Raw genomic sequence first — 17629 nt, 5'->3', positions numbered from 1 at the left:
CCCAAGGCAACAGAAATAAAAACAAAAGTAAACAAATGGGACCTAATCAAACTTACAAGCTTTTGCACAGCAAAGGAAACCATAAACAAAATGAAAAGAATGGGAGAAAATATTTGCAAATGATGCACTCAACAAGGGCTTAATTTCCAAAATATACAAACAGCTCATACAACACAACAACAAAAAACCAAACAACCCAATTGAAACATGGGCAGAAGATCTAAATAGACATTTCTCCAAAGAAGACATAAAGATGGCCAGTAGGCACATGAAAAGATGCTCAACATTGCTAATTATTAGAGATATGCAAGTCAAAACCACAATGAGATACCAACCCGCACTGGTCAGAATGGCCATCATTAAAAAGTCTACAAATAACAAATACTGGAGAGGGTATGGAGAAAAGGGAACCCTCATATGCTGTTAGTGGGAATGTAAGCTGGTGCAGCCACTATGGAAAACAGTATGGAGGTTCCTCAGAAAACTAAAAACAGAATTACCATATGATCCAGCAATCCCACTCCTGGGCATATATCTGAACAAAATTATAATTCAAAAAGATATATGCACCCCTATGTTCATAGCAGCACTATTCACAATAGCCAAGACATGGAAACAACCTAAATGTTCATCAACAGATGAATGGATGAAGAAGATGTGGTACATATATACAATGGAATACTACTCAGCCATAAAAAAGAACAAAATAATGCCATTTGCAGCAACATGGGTGTAACCAGAGATTATCAATACTAAGTAAGTCAGAAAGAGAAAGACAAATACCATATGATATCACCTTTATGTGGAATCTAAAATATGGCACAAATGAACCTATCTATGAAACAGAAAGAGACTCACAGACATAGAGAACAGACCTGTGGTTGCTTGGCGGGGGCAGGGAATGAACTGGGAGTTTGGGGTTAGTAGATGGAAACTATTCCATATAGAATGGATAAACAGGTCCTACTGTAGAGCACAGGGAACTATATTCAATATCCTGGGATAAACCATAATGGAAAAGAATATGAAAAAGAATGTATATATATGTATAACTGAGTCACTTTGCTGTACAGCAGAAATTAACACAACATTGCAAATCAACTATATTTCAATTTAAAAAAAAGAAGAAAAAAATAAAAGGATATTTACCTTTTTAAGTTGGTCCTGTCGCCACTATCTGAGCTTGCCACAGACGAAGTATCATAGGAGTGAGAATCAATAGTATCAATATTTAACAATGTAGGATCTTCAAGAACAAAAGAATCATCTTCATCATCAGTCTAAATTAGAAAAACATGATAAATAAATTCAAAATTCCAAATACTCTATAAGTCAAATAGGCGTTAATGGGTTTCTCCAAAACACTCATATACTTATTCTGTTTTTCACCCCTTTTCCACGCATTGTTGTTGACCAGAGAGGCATAGTACAGAATTAAATTTCAACTCTAGTTATCTCTCCCTACAAAGAGTTCACTCCAAAAATTTCTTTCTTGTAGCTGGAAGAAGTAGGAGCAGTTATGCAGATTATTGTTAGCTGCCAAATATTTCTTAAAATTCAAACCTGTATAGATGCTTTACTAGTTACCTAACAGCCAATGGCTAATTGAAGAAAATAAATACCACCTGACTATAGATAGTTTACCTTAAGAAATATGACAAGCAGACAGAAGAAAGGCATTCTGGGTTGGAAACAGCATGTGCAAACACAGTGATTTCAAAATATGAATTTTGCCCATGAAAAAGGAATAGTCTAAAATGAATGGAGTATTTGAGTAGGAGTTAGACGTGATCCTAGAAAGAGAAGTGGGATCCAAATTGTAAAAGTCTATATTCCATTAAGCTAGGTGACAGGAGGGCCCTATATGTCCACCACTGTAACCCTAGTGCCTAATACAATGCCTGACACATAATCAGTACCCATTTACTTAATAAATTAATGTACTATATATAATAGGCAGTGGGAAGGCAACTGAGATCTTTAAAAAATGTACACATGATGGGAAACATGCTTTAGAAAGATAAATGGGACAGTATGAAGATGGATGGGGGTAGAGGGGGAGACAGGCAGGGAGACTAATAAGAACCAGCAAGATGGCTATTGCAATGTCAAGGAAAGAGAGGAGAGTTCAGTCTAGGAATGCAGCAGAAGGGGTCAAGAGAAGGAATAAGGAAAGAGACATTACTGAGGTAAAATCTAAAATTCCTGGTTACCATTTAAACAGTGTGTTTTGGGGGGTTGGGGGGGGTTAAGAAAGTAGTCAAAAGAAGATTCCAAGGTTTCCAGCTTGAGCAACTAGCAAAAGGTGATACTACTAACTGAGATAAGAAAGCAAAAAGAATAGCAGATAAAGCAGAATGAGTTTAGCTTTGAACAAGCTGATTCTGGGCAACAGACATTAAAGAAAAAAGTTCTGATCGCACCTTCTCTTTCAGCCGGACTACCTTCTGCCTTATCATTTCCATTCATATTCTTAAGAGAGCGGAGCAGTCCATACTCATTACCTCCATCTTCTCCACCCATTACCAGCTACTGACTACTATTCTTGCTGAAGTTACTAGTCAAATCCACCAGCCTATTTTCCATTAGCATGCTCTTGTCCTGCACGCATCACTTAACATTACTGGCCATGCCCCACTTCTTGAAACTTTCTCTTCCCTTGGTTTCCAATACATCTCTTTGCTACTCCTCCAACTTATGTGGCCTCTTCTATCAGTCATGTTCTCTACTTGTCCTCAGCCCAACCTTTAGGTGATGTTGTTCCCCAGGATTATATTCTTGTCTCTTCCTACTTCACACACTTCCTATATGAACAAGCTAATCCATACTTATAGTTTCAAGTATGATGTCATGCTAATGACTCCAAAGTCTGTATCTTTAGTACCAACATTTCTCTTGTGGTTTAGGCCATATTTCTGACTGTTTTTCAGATATCTCCACACACAAGATTGCTAAGAACAGGATGAGGGTTAGCAAGGAGCTACTGTGTTACTTGAGAGCTGTACAAGAATGGAAGGACTACCATAGGGAAAGGTAACAGAAACAATTCATAAATAAGAACTGCAGCACCAAGGTCTTAAGCAAGAGAGTCAATCAGTATCTTATCTGATTTTCTTAAGCAGCCCAGAGACATAATTAAAGAAAACAGATTAGCTAAATTAAGCCAGGGTTGAGGGCTTACAGGATAAGGGGGGGGGGGGTGGAAATGAGGAAGAGAATTGAGGGTATCAGTAAGGCTGAATTTAAAATTACTAGCTACACAGTAGAGATATCAATTCTCACAAATTGATGTGTAAAATCTACACAAGCCTATCAAACTTCAGCTGGGGTGTATGTGTGTGTGTGTAAACTAGTAAAGTGATTCTCAAACTTATGTGGAAATGAAAAAGACCAAGAATAAGCAAGGCAATCTTGAAGAACAACAACAAAGCTGGAAGATTTGAAACTGCTAGATATCAAGACCTATTATAAAGGTTCAGACATTAGAGTGTGCTATTGGGACAAGTATAGAAAGATCCATGAATCACACCCACACATGTATGATCACCTGATTTAAAACAGAAGTGACACCTCAGAAAAGAATGGTGCTCAGTAAGTGCTGCTGCCTCATACCGCACACCATCACACACAAAAATTTCAGATTAATTGCAGATCTAATGTGAAAGGCAGAATAAAGATTTTAAAACAAAATAAGATAGCATCATCATGACTTTGGAAAATTTTCTTCAACTGGACGCACCAAAAAACTAATCATAACGGAAAAATTTAATAAGCTGAACTACTGCTAAGAACTTCTGCTCATCAAAAGACACCATTAAGATAGTGAAAAAGTAACCCACAGAATGGAAGAAGATATTTGCAATACATATATCTAATAAAAAGCTTATATCCATCAAATATAAAGAACTCTTATAAATAAGTTTTTAAAAAATCAATTCAGTAGGAAAGTGGGCAAAAGACATGAAAAAGCAATTCACAAAAGAGATATCCAAATGGCCAGAACATATGAAGGTACCCCAATTTCATCAGTCTTCCGGAAAATTCAGATTAAAACTATGATGTGATACCACTACACACCTACAAGTATGAATGGCTAAAGTGACAAAGAGAGAAAAATTCAAAAGTTGATGAGGATATGGTAACCAGAACTTCCATATATTGCTGTAGGAAGTATATATTATCACAACCACTTTGAGAAACCTGTGGCAGTATCAACCAAAGCCGAACATGCCCATACCTGATGACCTAGCAATTCTACTCTTAGGTACATACCCAACAGAAATGTGTGTGTGAGTGCGTGTGCATGTATGTGTACACATGTGTGTATATATCTAAAGATATGAATAAGAATATTCACAGCAGCACTTTTCATAGCAGCCAGAAACCAGAAACTATAAAACTGCCCATAAACAGTTGAATGAATAAATAATGGTATATAACATAAAGAGTTTTATACAACAATGGGAATGGATGAACAATTGCATGCAGCAAAAATATGAATAAATCTAAAAACACAATATTGAGGGAAATAAGTCAGATGCACAAAAGCACATACTGTACAATTCCATTTATATGAAGTTCAAAGCAGCCAAGGCAGTCAATGCCGGTAGAAGTCAGGATAGTGATTATCCTGGTTGGGTACTGAAGGAGCACAAGAGGAGCTTCTGGGGTGCTAGTAATGTTTTATTTCTTCATCTGGACTCTGGTTACACAGAGCATTCTGTTTGTGAAAATTCACCAAGCAGTACATTTACGACCTGTGCACTTTTTCTATATGTATGTTGTACCTCAATTAAAAGTTCAAAAGAAATTTCTGGCTGCACAATCCAACAGTAGAACTGAAGTGAAGCCAGGGCTACTCTAAGAGACTGGGAGAATAAGAAGGATCAAGAGACTTGGTCCTGAGGAGGTCAAGGAGCAGGTTTAATGGAGGTAAGAGAACGTGGGGGTAGGGGGAGGACTGTTAGAATTAGAGAACAAAATTTCAAAATTAAAAACCTCAGAAGTAGCATAGTTTCAAAGGATGACAAGGCCTAGTAACATTATTTCATGCCCTAAATTCTGAGATTTAGGATGTCTCAGCCATCTCTAACTTTCTGTAAAATATCTTGGATGTCCACTTCTTCCTAGCACCTCGTCAGGTTGATATTAACGAACTTCATAGAATATATGCACCCACATATCCTGGAGTAAGTGCTTATTTATTTACACTTTCTACTTCTGTCTTTTTTTCTTTCTTAAAATCATTTTCTTTAATACTTCTTCCCCCCTTTTCTCTTCATAACATTCTACAACTTAAATTATTTTTACTTTCACTTATTCCCTTGCCTCGCTCCCTGGTGGTGTGAAAGCTGGCCAATTTCCAGTCCTATTTCTCTCTCAAAGTCAGAGACTGTCATGCAGCACTTTATAATCCCAGCATCTAACACTATGACCCAAATACACAAGGCACCCAAATTACTATTGAGGATGATAACAGTATTATCGTCTCAGTAAACCACTAATGACTATACTTACTGTTACTAGTAGGTAAGTAAATATTGCAAAGACAGTTTTCCTTCATTATGAACTACAGTCTCATTCATGAGCATTATTTTCTTTGCCATTATTATATAAAGATGCACAAATAGGGCTTTGTACACAGTCCTCTAAGATTATTTTTATTCCTCACTTCATAACTGAAATAATATGTGATTAAGACCATGTTATCCAAACTGACTAAAATTAATCTCTTCATCGCTAAATGAAAGATTTCCTCTATACTAGGAAGCAATAAATAAATATCACTGTAACAGGATATTCTTTCATTGACCAAAGCCTTCTTTGTCAAAATTAAAAACGCTTAAGTCTTATTAACACAGATCATACATAACATTTCTGAAGTTAAAATACATTCAAAGAAACAGCGACATCAAGCTGATATTTTTTAAAAAAGAAATAAAAGAAAAATAAAGATACAATTCACTGAGAAAGTAGTTTGCAAGTATAGATAAAGAAGTAATAAAGACCAGGGCCCAACCCACTCAGACCTATGGGGTCAGTGGGCATTTCTATTGAGGAAGCTTTGAATCATTATCTTTTAGAAAACACAACTATGTATCTGAAATAGATTTTAAAAAATCTTTCTCAAATTAGAAGCTAAAGCCTCCAATGGGAGTCTTAAGCAAGTTTTTAAAAGATCAAGAAGACTGAGTTGAAGAATTGTCAGCAGATGCAGGGTACAAAAAAACTGGCACACTTCACCAACATGTACTTTCACAGAGTTCCTTTATAAAGCCTTTATGATCTGCTAATTCAGACAGGAACATCATTTCATAACTCTAAAAACCTTTTTAATAGAGATGGTATTCACAAGATAAACTATGGAGGCTTCATTTTCTTTATATAGAACAGTGATGAAGTGCATTACAAGGCTGCAGACGCTCTTTTGTATCAGAGGACGAGCTATTTGAATACCACTGGTAGAGATAACATTATCAAAACATAACACAAATCTCAAAAGTGTCATGAATTTAGTATTTCAACTCACTTACTAAAACATTTCTTTAATCTACCAAGTATGAGGCATTGTACTGGGCACAGAGATGAACAAGACATAGCTTCTGCCCTTGAGAAGCTCACAACCTAGATCAGCATGTCCAACAGAACTTTTTGCAATAATGGAAATATTCTGTATCTATGCTGTTCACTACAGTAGCCACTAGCCACATGTGACAATTGAGCACTTGAAGTGTGCCCTGTATAACTGAGTAAATGAAGTTTTAATTTTTATTTAACTGTAATCAATTTAAATTTAAATTGTCACATGTGACTATTGGCTCCCATATTCGACAATGCAGGTCTAGAGACATACACTATAACCCAGAAGTATTCAAATCAATGCCATAAAATGATAGCGATCATTAGTATATACTTACTTCATTTAGTATGCTTTCCAGTGTTGGAGGAGTATCAACTTGAGGAATATCAAACTCCTTATCATCAATCTAAATAGAGAAAAGAAATTAATGCTCACATAATAATGCTTTCCCTCTTATAACTGTGAGGGCGTTTTAATTGATTAGAACCATTATCAATTAAGAGACAAACATACCACCAAACTCTTCACACAGACAGCCAACTCAATAATCTATGATAGAAAGGGTCAGGTCAAAAGACTACAGACTATCCGCATATTCAGTGATTATCAAGGACAAATATGCACTGATGCCACCATCCTGACAGCCCTTTCCAGAAAGCTTCTGTTGAAGGGCTTTGGCATCTGCTTTCTTAAACAAGACAAAACAGCATTTCTTATGACAAGCCCTAATTTTCTAAGTTTAGACATAAGCCATAAGCAATACACAAAGGTCTGACTCTGCATTTCTTAGTATTTCATAAATTATGGTGGTGGATGATTAGGTCAAACAACTTGTCATTAAATAGTCTCATGGCCACAAAAACCTATTAATATCAAACCAATGAGGAAAAAAATCACTGCACAAGAATTCTAAACCTACCACTAGCTCTATGATATTGAGACATCATTCAACATAGCTGCACTTCAGTTTCTTCCCCCACAAAATGGAGTATCAGTGTTGTGAAGCTCAAATGAGAAGATGTATTAAAGTGTTTCATAAACTGTAATGAGGTATACAAATGAAGAGTAATATTATCGCATAAAACTGTATATAGATGCCTATTAATCTATGCAAAAAATGATATATTTAGAGTCTTTGGATCATAAACTACACTCTAACCAACATTTTGGTTAAACATCAAACCTGACAAAAGCTGAATTTTTACCAGATCATTTTTGAACTCCAGTTCCTTGTCCAGATCTATGTAGGAGAATTTTGAAAGTGAAGCTTCCAGATTGAAAGACTTATTCAGTTCTTCATCAGTAGTCTTGGCACAGAGGCTCTGTTCCACATTTTCATGGTCTGGTTCATTGTCCATGTTTACTTTTAATAACTGTATTTGGTCAATCCAAGCAAGTTTTTGTTTGTTTTGTTCTGTTTTTTGGGCTCAGATCATGATGAACTGAATGATGATCTCTTTTCAAAAAAGAAAAAATATTTATCATTTAGATTTCCTCAACTGGACATTCCAAATTGTTACTGGGTCAGACTTCTGTGGAAACTGATTCTTCACTCAATCATCTGACTACAGGCAAACAGAAATCAATCCTAGGGTATGGGCTATGATATGCAGGGAGGGTTTCTATGGGAGCACAAAGGAGGAACATCTGATTCAGGAGGCTAGGAAGTGGTCCACCACCCGAAGTCCTCAGTCTGGTGATAGTGACAGACTTGGGGCAAGCTCAGCCACTAGACCTGGTACCAACTAGATTTATGTACCTAAGAACAAGAGGGTAACTGGTGCCAAAAGCTGCAATTAACCCCTTCTTCACATTCCCAAACCCGAGCATATCTCCAGTTCTCCTTGAAGATAAGCATATAGTCCAGTTTTGTCACTGTCATCCATACAAGGCCATAGACCTCTAAGGGAACTTAGTGCAGACACAGAGGGCACAGAATGGATAGCTAGTCACTTAACAGGACACTAGCAAATCTAAAGGTTCAGATCTATTAGGGGAGACAACAATGATGCCAGGATAAAATAATTCTACAGCTGACTAGAGAGTTCTAGAAAGAAGGCTAGTTAAAGACAAACAGACATTTTCAGGGAAAACTGAAATACTAAAGAAAAAAATGTATGCAATTTTTTTTGTATTTTTCACAGCTCTAAATGATATAATACCATATCAAAAAGAAAGAGATAATCTGGTTTACTTAAAAAGCTGTCTAGAAAACAGCTGTCTGCAAAATTTCTAGAAAACTAAAAATATTTTTGGGGAAAAAAATTGTAAGTTTAACGATTAAATCTGCCCTTAAATGTTTTTAGTTTGTGTTATAATTAGGCTACAAGTAACCAAACTTTAAAAAGTCCATCACTTAGCTCTTCCTGTTTAGAATAAAGAAGCAAACATATGAAAATAGAAACAATGCCATAGTAATGATGATAATAAAAACAAAGGTCATTTTGTTTTCTAGACTAGGTGTTTTCCACAGTACCCAACAACTAGCAGTAATTCTCAGTAGAAAGCTTTTTCAAACTACATACTGCCCACAGAGGGCATAATCACCACCACCACCAAACTTCCCCACCGAACGAACTTCTCTTACTCTTATTCCTTACTGAAGTGAAGGCAGAAAAAAAGGCTGACAACCTCCGAGCCACTGAAAGAATTAATTTTTTTAAAGGGAGTTGAGAATTAGTTGTTGTTATTGTTCTTTTTAAAATAACATGCCCAGGGACTTCCCTGGTGGCGCAGAGGTTAAGAATCCGCCTGCCAATGCAGGGGACACGGGTTCGAGCCCTGGTCCAGGAAGATCCCACATGCTGCGGAGCAATTAAGCCCGTGCGCCACAACTACTGAGCCTGTGCTCTAGAGCCCGCGAGCCACAACTACTGAGCCCACGCGCCACAACTGCTGAAGCCCATGCACTCTAGGGCCTGTGCTTCACAACAAGAGAAGCCACCGCAATGAGAAGCACGTGCACCGCGATGAAGAGTAGCCCCCACTCGCCACAACTAGAGAAAGCCCACCTGCAACGAAGGCCCAACGCAGCCTAAAATAAATAAATTTATTAAAAAAAAAAAAAAAACATGCACTCATGATACAATGTGAGTGTGGGAAGAGTGCCTGCTCACATCTGTATGCTAGTGAGTTTAAGGAACATTTAAAAAAAATAATAAGTTAAAAAATAAAATAACATGCCCAAAACTCACTAACAATTTTATCTGATTAGGGTCATTTTTTTAGTACACTTAAAATGAATTTCACTTCCTTCAATATTTCTTTTTATCATATTTTAAAAAATGAATATCTACTATGCATAAGAAAGACATGCAGACTCATGAAGACTGATTTTTCAAGAGATGAAACCAACTTTTCTAGCTAGTACATTTGGTACATTACCAAACAGACTAATTCCTTTCACATGTTGCAGAAGACAGACTCTAACGCTCTGTCCTACAAACACATGCTATCAACTACATTCCTAGAAGACATAACTGAGGGCACTCTGTAACTGGCAACATTTGAAAGCATCTTTCCAATCTCGGGTACTAAATGTACTTCTCCTTTTGCAATGAGCCAAAGGCAGGAGCAATATTAGCGTTTACAAGCCTTTCTTCAAAGAAGACTGAATTGGCTCATGACAAATAACTTCTTAATAAAGTTCACTCTTATTTGTACCACTTAGCAAAAATGATTTCAATTAGTCAAGGAATGTTTGCAAGCATGCACAAATTCACATTCAGTGTTTCCTGAGTAGAGTAAAGTTTTATCCTTACACATTTTTTTAAATAGTGGAAAAGACCACATAACAAGAACAAAAACTTTAAATGATTCAATAACCTAAAATGTTTCATTCTTCACATTTGTGTCCCCAAAATAACTCAGAAAGGAAAACAAGTTTTTCCTGGTTCTTTTTATATCTTCTATCTGGAGTTAATGAAAGGTTCTCAGAATAGCTCAGCATCTGTGAACACCAACACCGCACTGAAGAAGTTTCAAGAAATCAAGCATTCTCTGAAAAAATAACATCATCCCGCCATGCTACCCTACTTCATTTCCAACCTTCACTTCACCGAGCTCCTGTTAGTGTGATGTGGCGGCAAACTGGAAAGAACATAAACCAAAGAGTCAATTAAAACCATATTTGAATCGGGGTTTACCAATTCCTATCTATGACCTTGGTCAATTTGTCTACCCTTTCTGAGCCCCTCTATTTCTACATCTGTAAGATGAAATATTGTGGCCATTTGTGCTGTTTGCCCAGAGCATCACCGCTTGTTCTGGGAAAGCCTCCTTCAAACCATGTGGTTCTTGTAGAGGCTGCCAATCAAAAAGCCCCTAGTAACAGAGATTGCACAATATAGGCAGGGTCCTTCACCAGGATTCACTAAAATGGAACTGGTAAGGAAGAGCCATTTCCACTGTTCTTTAAACAATGAATAATAAGGCTGAGCAATATTCCCCACCCTCCACCCCATCCTGTTCTGCAGAAAAGGAGGTCATTTATTCAACACGTATCAACTAAACATCTACTATGCATCTGTCACTGGAGATCTGCCTCTATCAGCAGAATTTACACTCTAGGTACAAATTCTCTAGCAAGAATGAAAGCAATCTATAAACAGAAGCGGAGAAGAGGAGGAACAAGTGTCCTGATATCATTCAGGCTCCAGGTTCCAGTCTTTTATGATGTTAGCTCCGGCCACAGCTTTCTGGCATTTTGGCTACATAAGCCAACATACTCTCCCAATTCTTCTTTTTTTCGGAGGGGGGAGGTGGGAGTCACTTACAATTAGAGTCCTGACTTTTAGGAATGCAACTACCTATTTTGCAGAGTTACTGTGAAGAATAAATGATATAATGACTGTAAAGCACTTAGAATAATGCCTGGACACAGTTTAGGTTTTCAATAAATTTAAAATTTCCTCAAGATTTCCAAATTCTTCTAAAGTTAAAGACCCTGAAACAAGATCTGGTACTTTTGTAAAAGTCTAGCCACGGCTAAGCATATCAGAAGGCTACCTTACCAGAAGGATATACTTCTGATACCATATTAGAAGTTTCCTCATGAGCTGAATGGTAGGGGTTTTGTCTGTCTAAGACTAGTACAGGTCCCAGCAGAGCATCAGAGACACTTAATAAAAACTTTTAATTATACTATTAACTCATTCTAAAATTACGCCTTTTTGTACATCAACTTCCTCTTTTGTCACTTACCAGGAGTTATTTCTTTCTTTATGTTAGCAAATTTTTCCAACCCAAATAGACTTACTGAATCAAAAGGTCAGATTTTTTTTGAGAAGGAGAGTTCACTAGAGCAGCTTCTGAAATTGAGCTGGGCCTGAATCTACCTGTGGTAGGCAGAATAATAGTACCCAACAATGCCCATCCTAATCCCCAGACGATGTTACCTTACACGTCAAAAGGAACTTTGTAGATGTGATTAAATTAGTATCTTGAGTTGGGGAGATTATCCTGGATTATCCAGATGGGCCCAACGTAACCACAGAGTCTTTAAAAGTTGAAGAAAGGGGCAGAAGAGAGTGTCAGAGGAAGAGATGTGACAACAGAAGCAGGGTCAGAAAAATGCTATGTTGCAGGCTTTGAAGATATAGGAAGGGTGCCAGGAGCCAAGTAATTTAGGCAGTCTCCAGAAACTGCAAGAGACAAGGAAATGGACTCTCTCCTAGAGTCTCCAGAAGGACCCCAGCCCTGCCACAGTTTGATTTTAGCCTAGTAAGACCAGTGCAGGACTTGTGCACTACAGAAATGTAAAATAATAAATCTCTGTTTTTTTGAGCCAGTAAATTTGTGGTAATTTGTTACAGCAGGAACAGAAAACAAATACACTAACAACTTCAATTAATTTGTTTCTGGCCACATCACCAACATTCTGAAATACTAACCCCTCCCTTGTCACCTGGTGTTGCCCAAATATTTATGGATCAAACTCTTCCAATATGCAGACCAATGATGAAATGCTTAATATATGATGCTTGATATTACACACTCGACGCGGATACTGCCTTCAGATATAACTTAAGTTCTATCCCAGTACAAAGAAACGCACTACTGATAATTTCCTCTCAAGATACAATTCTATAACTAGTTTTCACCCAACCATCCTGAGATCTAGTGTTTTTACAGTTCTTAAGGGGATGCCATGCCAGAGAGTACCTTCAGACTACACAATAGGTTACGTGAAATCAGATTAACCTAACAGAAAATGCATATCACAGAATCATGATTACCCAGTATGCTGTCCATTTCTGAGTGTTCATAAATTAATACTTTAATAGTTCCAACCAAAGATCATCTGACATCCCGACAGTTCCCAAGGCTACTCCCTCTTAATTATTCCCGACCAATGAATAAAAGATTCAAGGACCATCTAAAAAAAAAAAAAAAAAGATGTGTACCATATAAACAGCAATGACCCCATTACGACACTGGCCAACTGAATAAGACTCTAGAATGTGACCTATATTAGGCCAGGTAAATGAGGAAGTCTTCCACCAGTTTTTTTAACCTTGGCAGACATTCCCAACTGTTCTCAAGTTTCAGGATCCTATTTATTCACTGACATTCTCTTCCTCCCAAAAGTGCTATATAAGACAGTTTTCACATTACACTGAAATCAAATCAAGTTTTTTTTTTTTAATATACTATATCCCCCGAAAGATATCACAAAATCATGATATGAAAGCAATTTTACACGTCAACTTTGTTTCTGGTCTTCCCAATCCAAGTATTTCTCTTCTTCCATTTCTTTGTTTTGTTTTATCTTCTTGTGGTTTGTTTTGTGAAGAAAAATGTAATAGAGAATTAACTTCTATTAGTTTTCTATTATCTTTCTCTGGTAAATGGACTCTTTTTTAACAGCTCCCCAATGCCTACAGGATAAAATTCCAAATTCTAAGCCATTCCAGGCAGAATAACAGTTCCTTTACAACTAAAGTTATTTGTATTCAGAGTCCTTCAAGAATAACTTCGAGGACTTCCCTGGTGGCTCAGTGGTTGAGAATCCACCTGCCAATGCAAGGGACACACGGGTTCGATCCCTGGTCCGGGAAGATCCCACATGCCGCAGAGCAACTAAGCCCATGTACCACAACTACTGAGCCTGCGCTCTAGAGCCCGCGTGCCACAACTACTGAAGCCTGTGCACCTAGAGACCATGCTCCGCAAGAGAAGCCACCGTGATGAGAAGCCCGCGCACCGCAACCAAGAGCAGCCCCCACTCGCGGCAACTAGAGAAAGCCCGCACGCAGCAACGAAGACACAACGCAGCCCAAAAAAAAAAAAGAATAGCTACCACTTTCCTTCCATGTCTGCTCACACTAATTCACCTTCCCTTTCCTCTTCCTTCCATTTACCTAAATTCCTTCTTTCCATCCTTCCTTCTGGGAACCTTCCTTCCCTAAACATCCTCTGAATCCAGAATGCATGTCTTCTTTAGAACAGCAGCTTGGCACTTTCCTTATATTGATTCATTAGTTAACTTACCATGTGACTACATGTTTTCTCCCCAGCTGTACAACAGAAATGGGGCCAGGTGTTTTTGTATACTCCACATCACTGTGCTCACTGACTTGCATAGCTAGGTAGACATTCAATAAATACCTGCTGATCAACACAAGAATAGGAAGATAGGAATAACACCTGTGCTGCAAATTAAATATACCAGTTTTATTACCTGTAATTGTTAAGCTTCAGATGATATTATTTGACTGATAGCATGCAGGAATCTATGCCATAATAAACCAAGTTATAATTGAGTTCTACCTTTATGTAATCAGGCCTGTCAACTACAGATGATCATATTCATCCTTCAGATATGAGCTAAAACTCTGCTTCCTCAAAAAAGCTTCTTTTTGTCCTGCTCAACTAAACTAGGTTCCTGGTTAATAAGCACATATAACATTGTTCTCCTTTTACCACACTTACCACATTGTAATCATTTTTTCATGCCTGAACCTCTATTCCCTTCCCTCAACTGGAATGTAGCTTCCAGGAAAGCAAAGACCATATCTCCCTTTTTTCATCACTGTATTCCCAGTGCCTAATTACATAGTAGCTATTCACCCCACCAATCCACCCACCTACCCACCTCCCCCTCACCCTCCCTCCCTAGGTAAGCAGCCAAGCAACACTGCATCACTGGCTTCCAGAGCCTTAAACAGCAGTTCTGGTCATTCAAAATAAGATATGGTTAGTCATTCTGCCCCCAAAAGCCTCCCACCTTGCAAGTTCCCCTCTTTGCATCTAAGTGAGTTTTTTTTTAATCCCTAACATTGATTTTTTTAAATGATCATTTCACTCATGTATGACATGACACAAACTCCACAATTTCAAGTATTTTGTGTTTTTTTTACATTAATTCAGCCTATAGGCTAAGATGAAAACAGTGAAAATGTATCATATGTTCATTCAATTTATAGGAATTCAACCATTACCTACGGCAAATGGAAAGAGAAAAAAAGAAATGATTCACACAGAGCCAGGGACTCTGCATACCGCTCCACTCAATAACTACAAGCTTCAGTGTATGCATGGGGGGAGGGGGTGGGTATCCACTGGCCTTTTGGTCAGTCTCACTTCTCGCATGCCTCATACACGGCAATCCATTTCACCTGTGCTCAAAGTAACACACAGCACGCTGTTCCAACATGGAGCAAAAACTGGCCGTGCTGGACTTCCTGAGAGATCAGTCTCCAACATGACTCCTTCCCAGGGTACTCAATTTTCAAGGTACTTTTTGAGGGTGCTCAAGTTTCACCCTTACTCATGGACTTCAGAAACAGACCCATCTTTCCTTTGGAAGACTGCTCCTCCTCCACTTCAACCATGTAATTTTGGTGGTGCTGCCAATCAAATACCCTCTCTGCTTGGCCAGAAGAATAAGCACATGACATTCTTGTATCCAATCTGGCCAACCAGTGTCCTTCCCTGAAACTTACAAAAATTGGAGGTAGGAGATTTCTCTTCTGTCTAGAGTGCTTAAGCTTGGATGACGTAACACAAAGGCTGTTACACAGAATGAAGATAATTCAAGATTCATTTAAGAATAGAACAGTTTGTTCTTACAAATATATACAGATGACACCCGAAGCTGTAGGTTAAGAGGAGATGTTATCTAAACTCTGTGAAAACTATAAACAAAAGTTAAACGTACTTCAGTTCAAAAGGCCTTACTTTTCATTCACATACATAACTGACATTTGGTGTCACAATGGTTGATATGTCTATGAAAGGGTGGGAAAGAGTTGAAAAATCACCAAGAGGTCCCAATATTCTGGAAGACAGAAAACATTCATCTGCTGATGCTGGTCCAGGTACAAAGGAAATGTATAAAGGATAATCAACATACTATTCCCTTGACCTCTGGAAAAAATTTCCTCACATATGTCTCTTTGACATACGAAGCCAACAGTTCAACCAGAATTTTTTCTCCCATTTATCATTATTCTGCATTCTATGGAACACACCAGCTATTGACAGAGATTTCCATAGCTACTCTTCTTAAATTTAACCATGAGCAAACCCATATATTACACAAACATATGTAGAGCCTCCATCCCCATTTATATTAGAGATGCTTGAAACACACACCTGATAATTTATCTCCTCCTAATCGCAGACATCTGGAGTAAAGTTGGCACCAGAAGTTACCAACCATGTTTGGTTTGTTTGCTGTGGGTCGGGGAGTGTGGTAGAGGACACAGCCTTCCTGACCATTCTAGTATCAATCTAATATTAGCAGGGTATGAAGGAGGCATGCCTGTTTGGAGAAGGCTCCCCAGCAGTTCCTGACCACCCGTAGCCATGAAACCTCTCTCACTGATACTACTTCATCGCACCTTTCCTCCTTTGAAACACACCCAAACATTTTAGGCAGCTCTGTTTCCATCTGCCCCACCACTCCTTCCCCAAGTACCACACTTGGAGAACTAACCAGGACACAGGAATGGCCTCGAACGTCAGAGACCCACGTGTCCCCTGCTGCCCTCACTCTGGGGCACACTTTGCAAGCAGAGAGAAACTGGACCGAGCCTCACAGGGTGCGCACCAATCCTTAGATGGACACCCCATCTAAGCTTCTGCCTCACACTCGGGAAGCACACTTATCCCAGGCCTCGAGGGATGGAGGAGCCTACACCTGCGCCCCAGACCCCAAAGGCGGGCTACACACCTGTTCCGCTGCGGGAGGGGAGTGATTACCGGCCTCCAAGTCTCACAATCTGGGGAAGCGGGTACACCTGCACCTCAGCTTCACATTCTTTGGAACCAACAAGTGGAAACTGCCTAACCCAGTTCCAGGCCAAACACAGGACACTCTCCTCCGCCCCAGAGTCAACCCCGCCCGGACGGTGGGCCCTGGTCCAGTTAGCCCATCAGGGGCCGCTCGGTCAGCCACTCCAAGGCCGCCCCGCTGTGGCGCGGGGGAAAGGGCTCAAGGACCCGGCACGCGTTCTCCTCCCGCCCCGGGTACAGCCCCCCACCACTGCCCCCACCCCGTTGGCCCGCTCTCCGGAGATTCGTTACCTGAGCTCTCAGCCCTTCCAGCCCAGAACCCCCAGCCCACGTGACCCGCCCCCCCACCCCCCGCTCTAGCCCCACGCACGCGCAGTATCTACCCGGTGGCCACGCTTCCGCTTTCTTCTTCTCACCCAGGTCTCTCCTGGGCGGTCCGCCCCTCTACACCACGCCCCCATTTAAAGGGCCAGAGATACACTCTCACCCCAGGGACTTCTGGCGTGATTAGCAACTGGAGAGTGGAAACGTCAGAGGAGGAGAGTAGACCAAATAATAGTAGTCCGTGAGATGAGATGAGAAACCCTCCTCCAGCCCTATGTCAGTGAATTTATCTAGCATTTAAGAAAGTGAACCTATCTTCAGCCAGCCCAGAAAGGGTAGTTGACTCCCAAGCTTTTGGAGTTTGCAACCAGTAATTTTTAATTTTAATCTTTTTAAAGACGAATATAGAATTATCAGCTTTTTATTTTGCCAAATAAAGACAATTAGCACACACACACACTAGAAATCAACTATTATTTTCTGATT

General features: G+C 39.2%; 1 protein-coding gene across 1 annotated transcript in view; it reads right to left on the bottom strand.

Moving 5' to 3' along the window:
* VPS8 (VPS8 subunit of CORVET complex) overlaps window positions 1-17161 on the bottom strand; it is a 280105-nt gene extending 262944 nt beyond the window's left edge. Inside the window, exons 1-4 of the mRNA XM_036850709.1 lie at window positions 17111-17161; window positions 7786-8036; window positions 6918-6986; window positions 1150-1280 (exon numbers count right to left, since the gene is read on the bottom strand). Coding sequence (XP_036706604.1) covers window positions 1150-1280; window positions 6918-6986; window positions 7786-7938 — 353 coding nt within the window. The 5' untranslated portion in view covers window positions 7939-8036; window positions 17111-17161. The remainder of the gene's footprint in view (window positions 1-1149; window positions 1281-6917; window positions 6987-7785; window positions 8037-17110) is intronic.
* Between the last annotated feature and the right edge of the window lie 468 nt (window positions 17162-17629).

This window comes from Balaenoptera musculus, chromosome 4 (assembly GCF_009873245.2).
Source record: "Balaenoptera musculus isolate JJ_BM4_2016_0621 chromosome 4, mBalMus1.pri.v3, whole genome shotgun sequence".
Lineage (NCBI taxonomy): Eukaryota > Metazoa > Chordata > Mammalia > Artiodactyla > Balaenopteridae > Balaenoptera > Balaenoptera musculus.
Note: the sequence above shows the minus strand (reverse complement) of the source record. Positions and strands in the feature narration are given on the sequence as shown.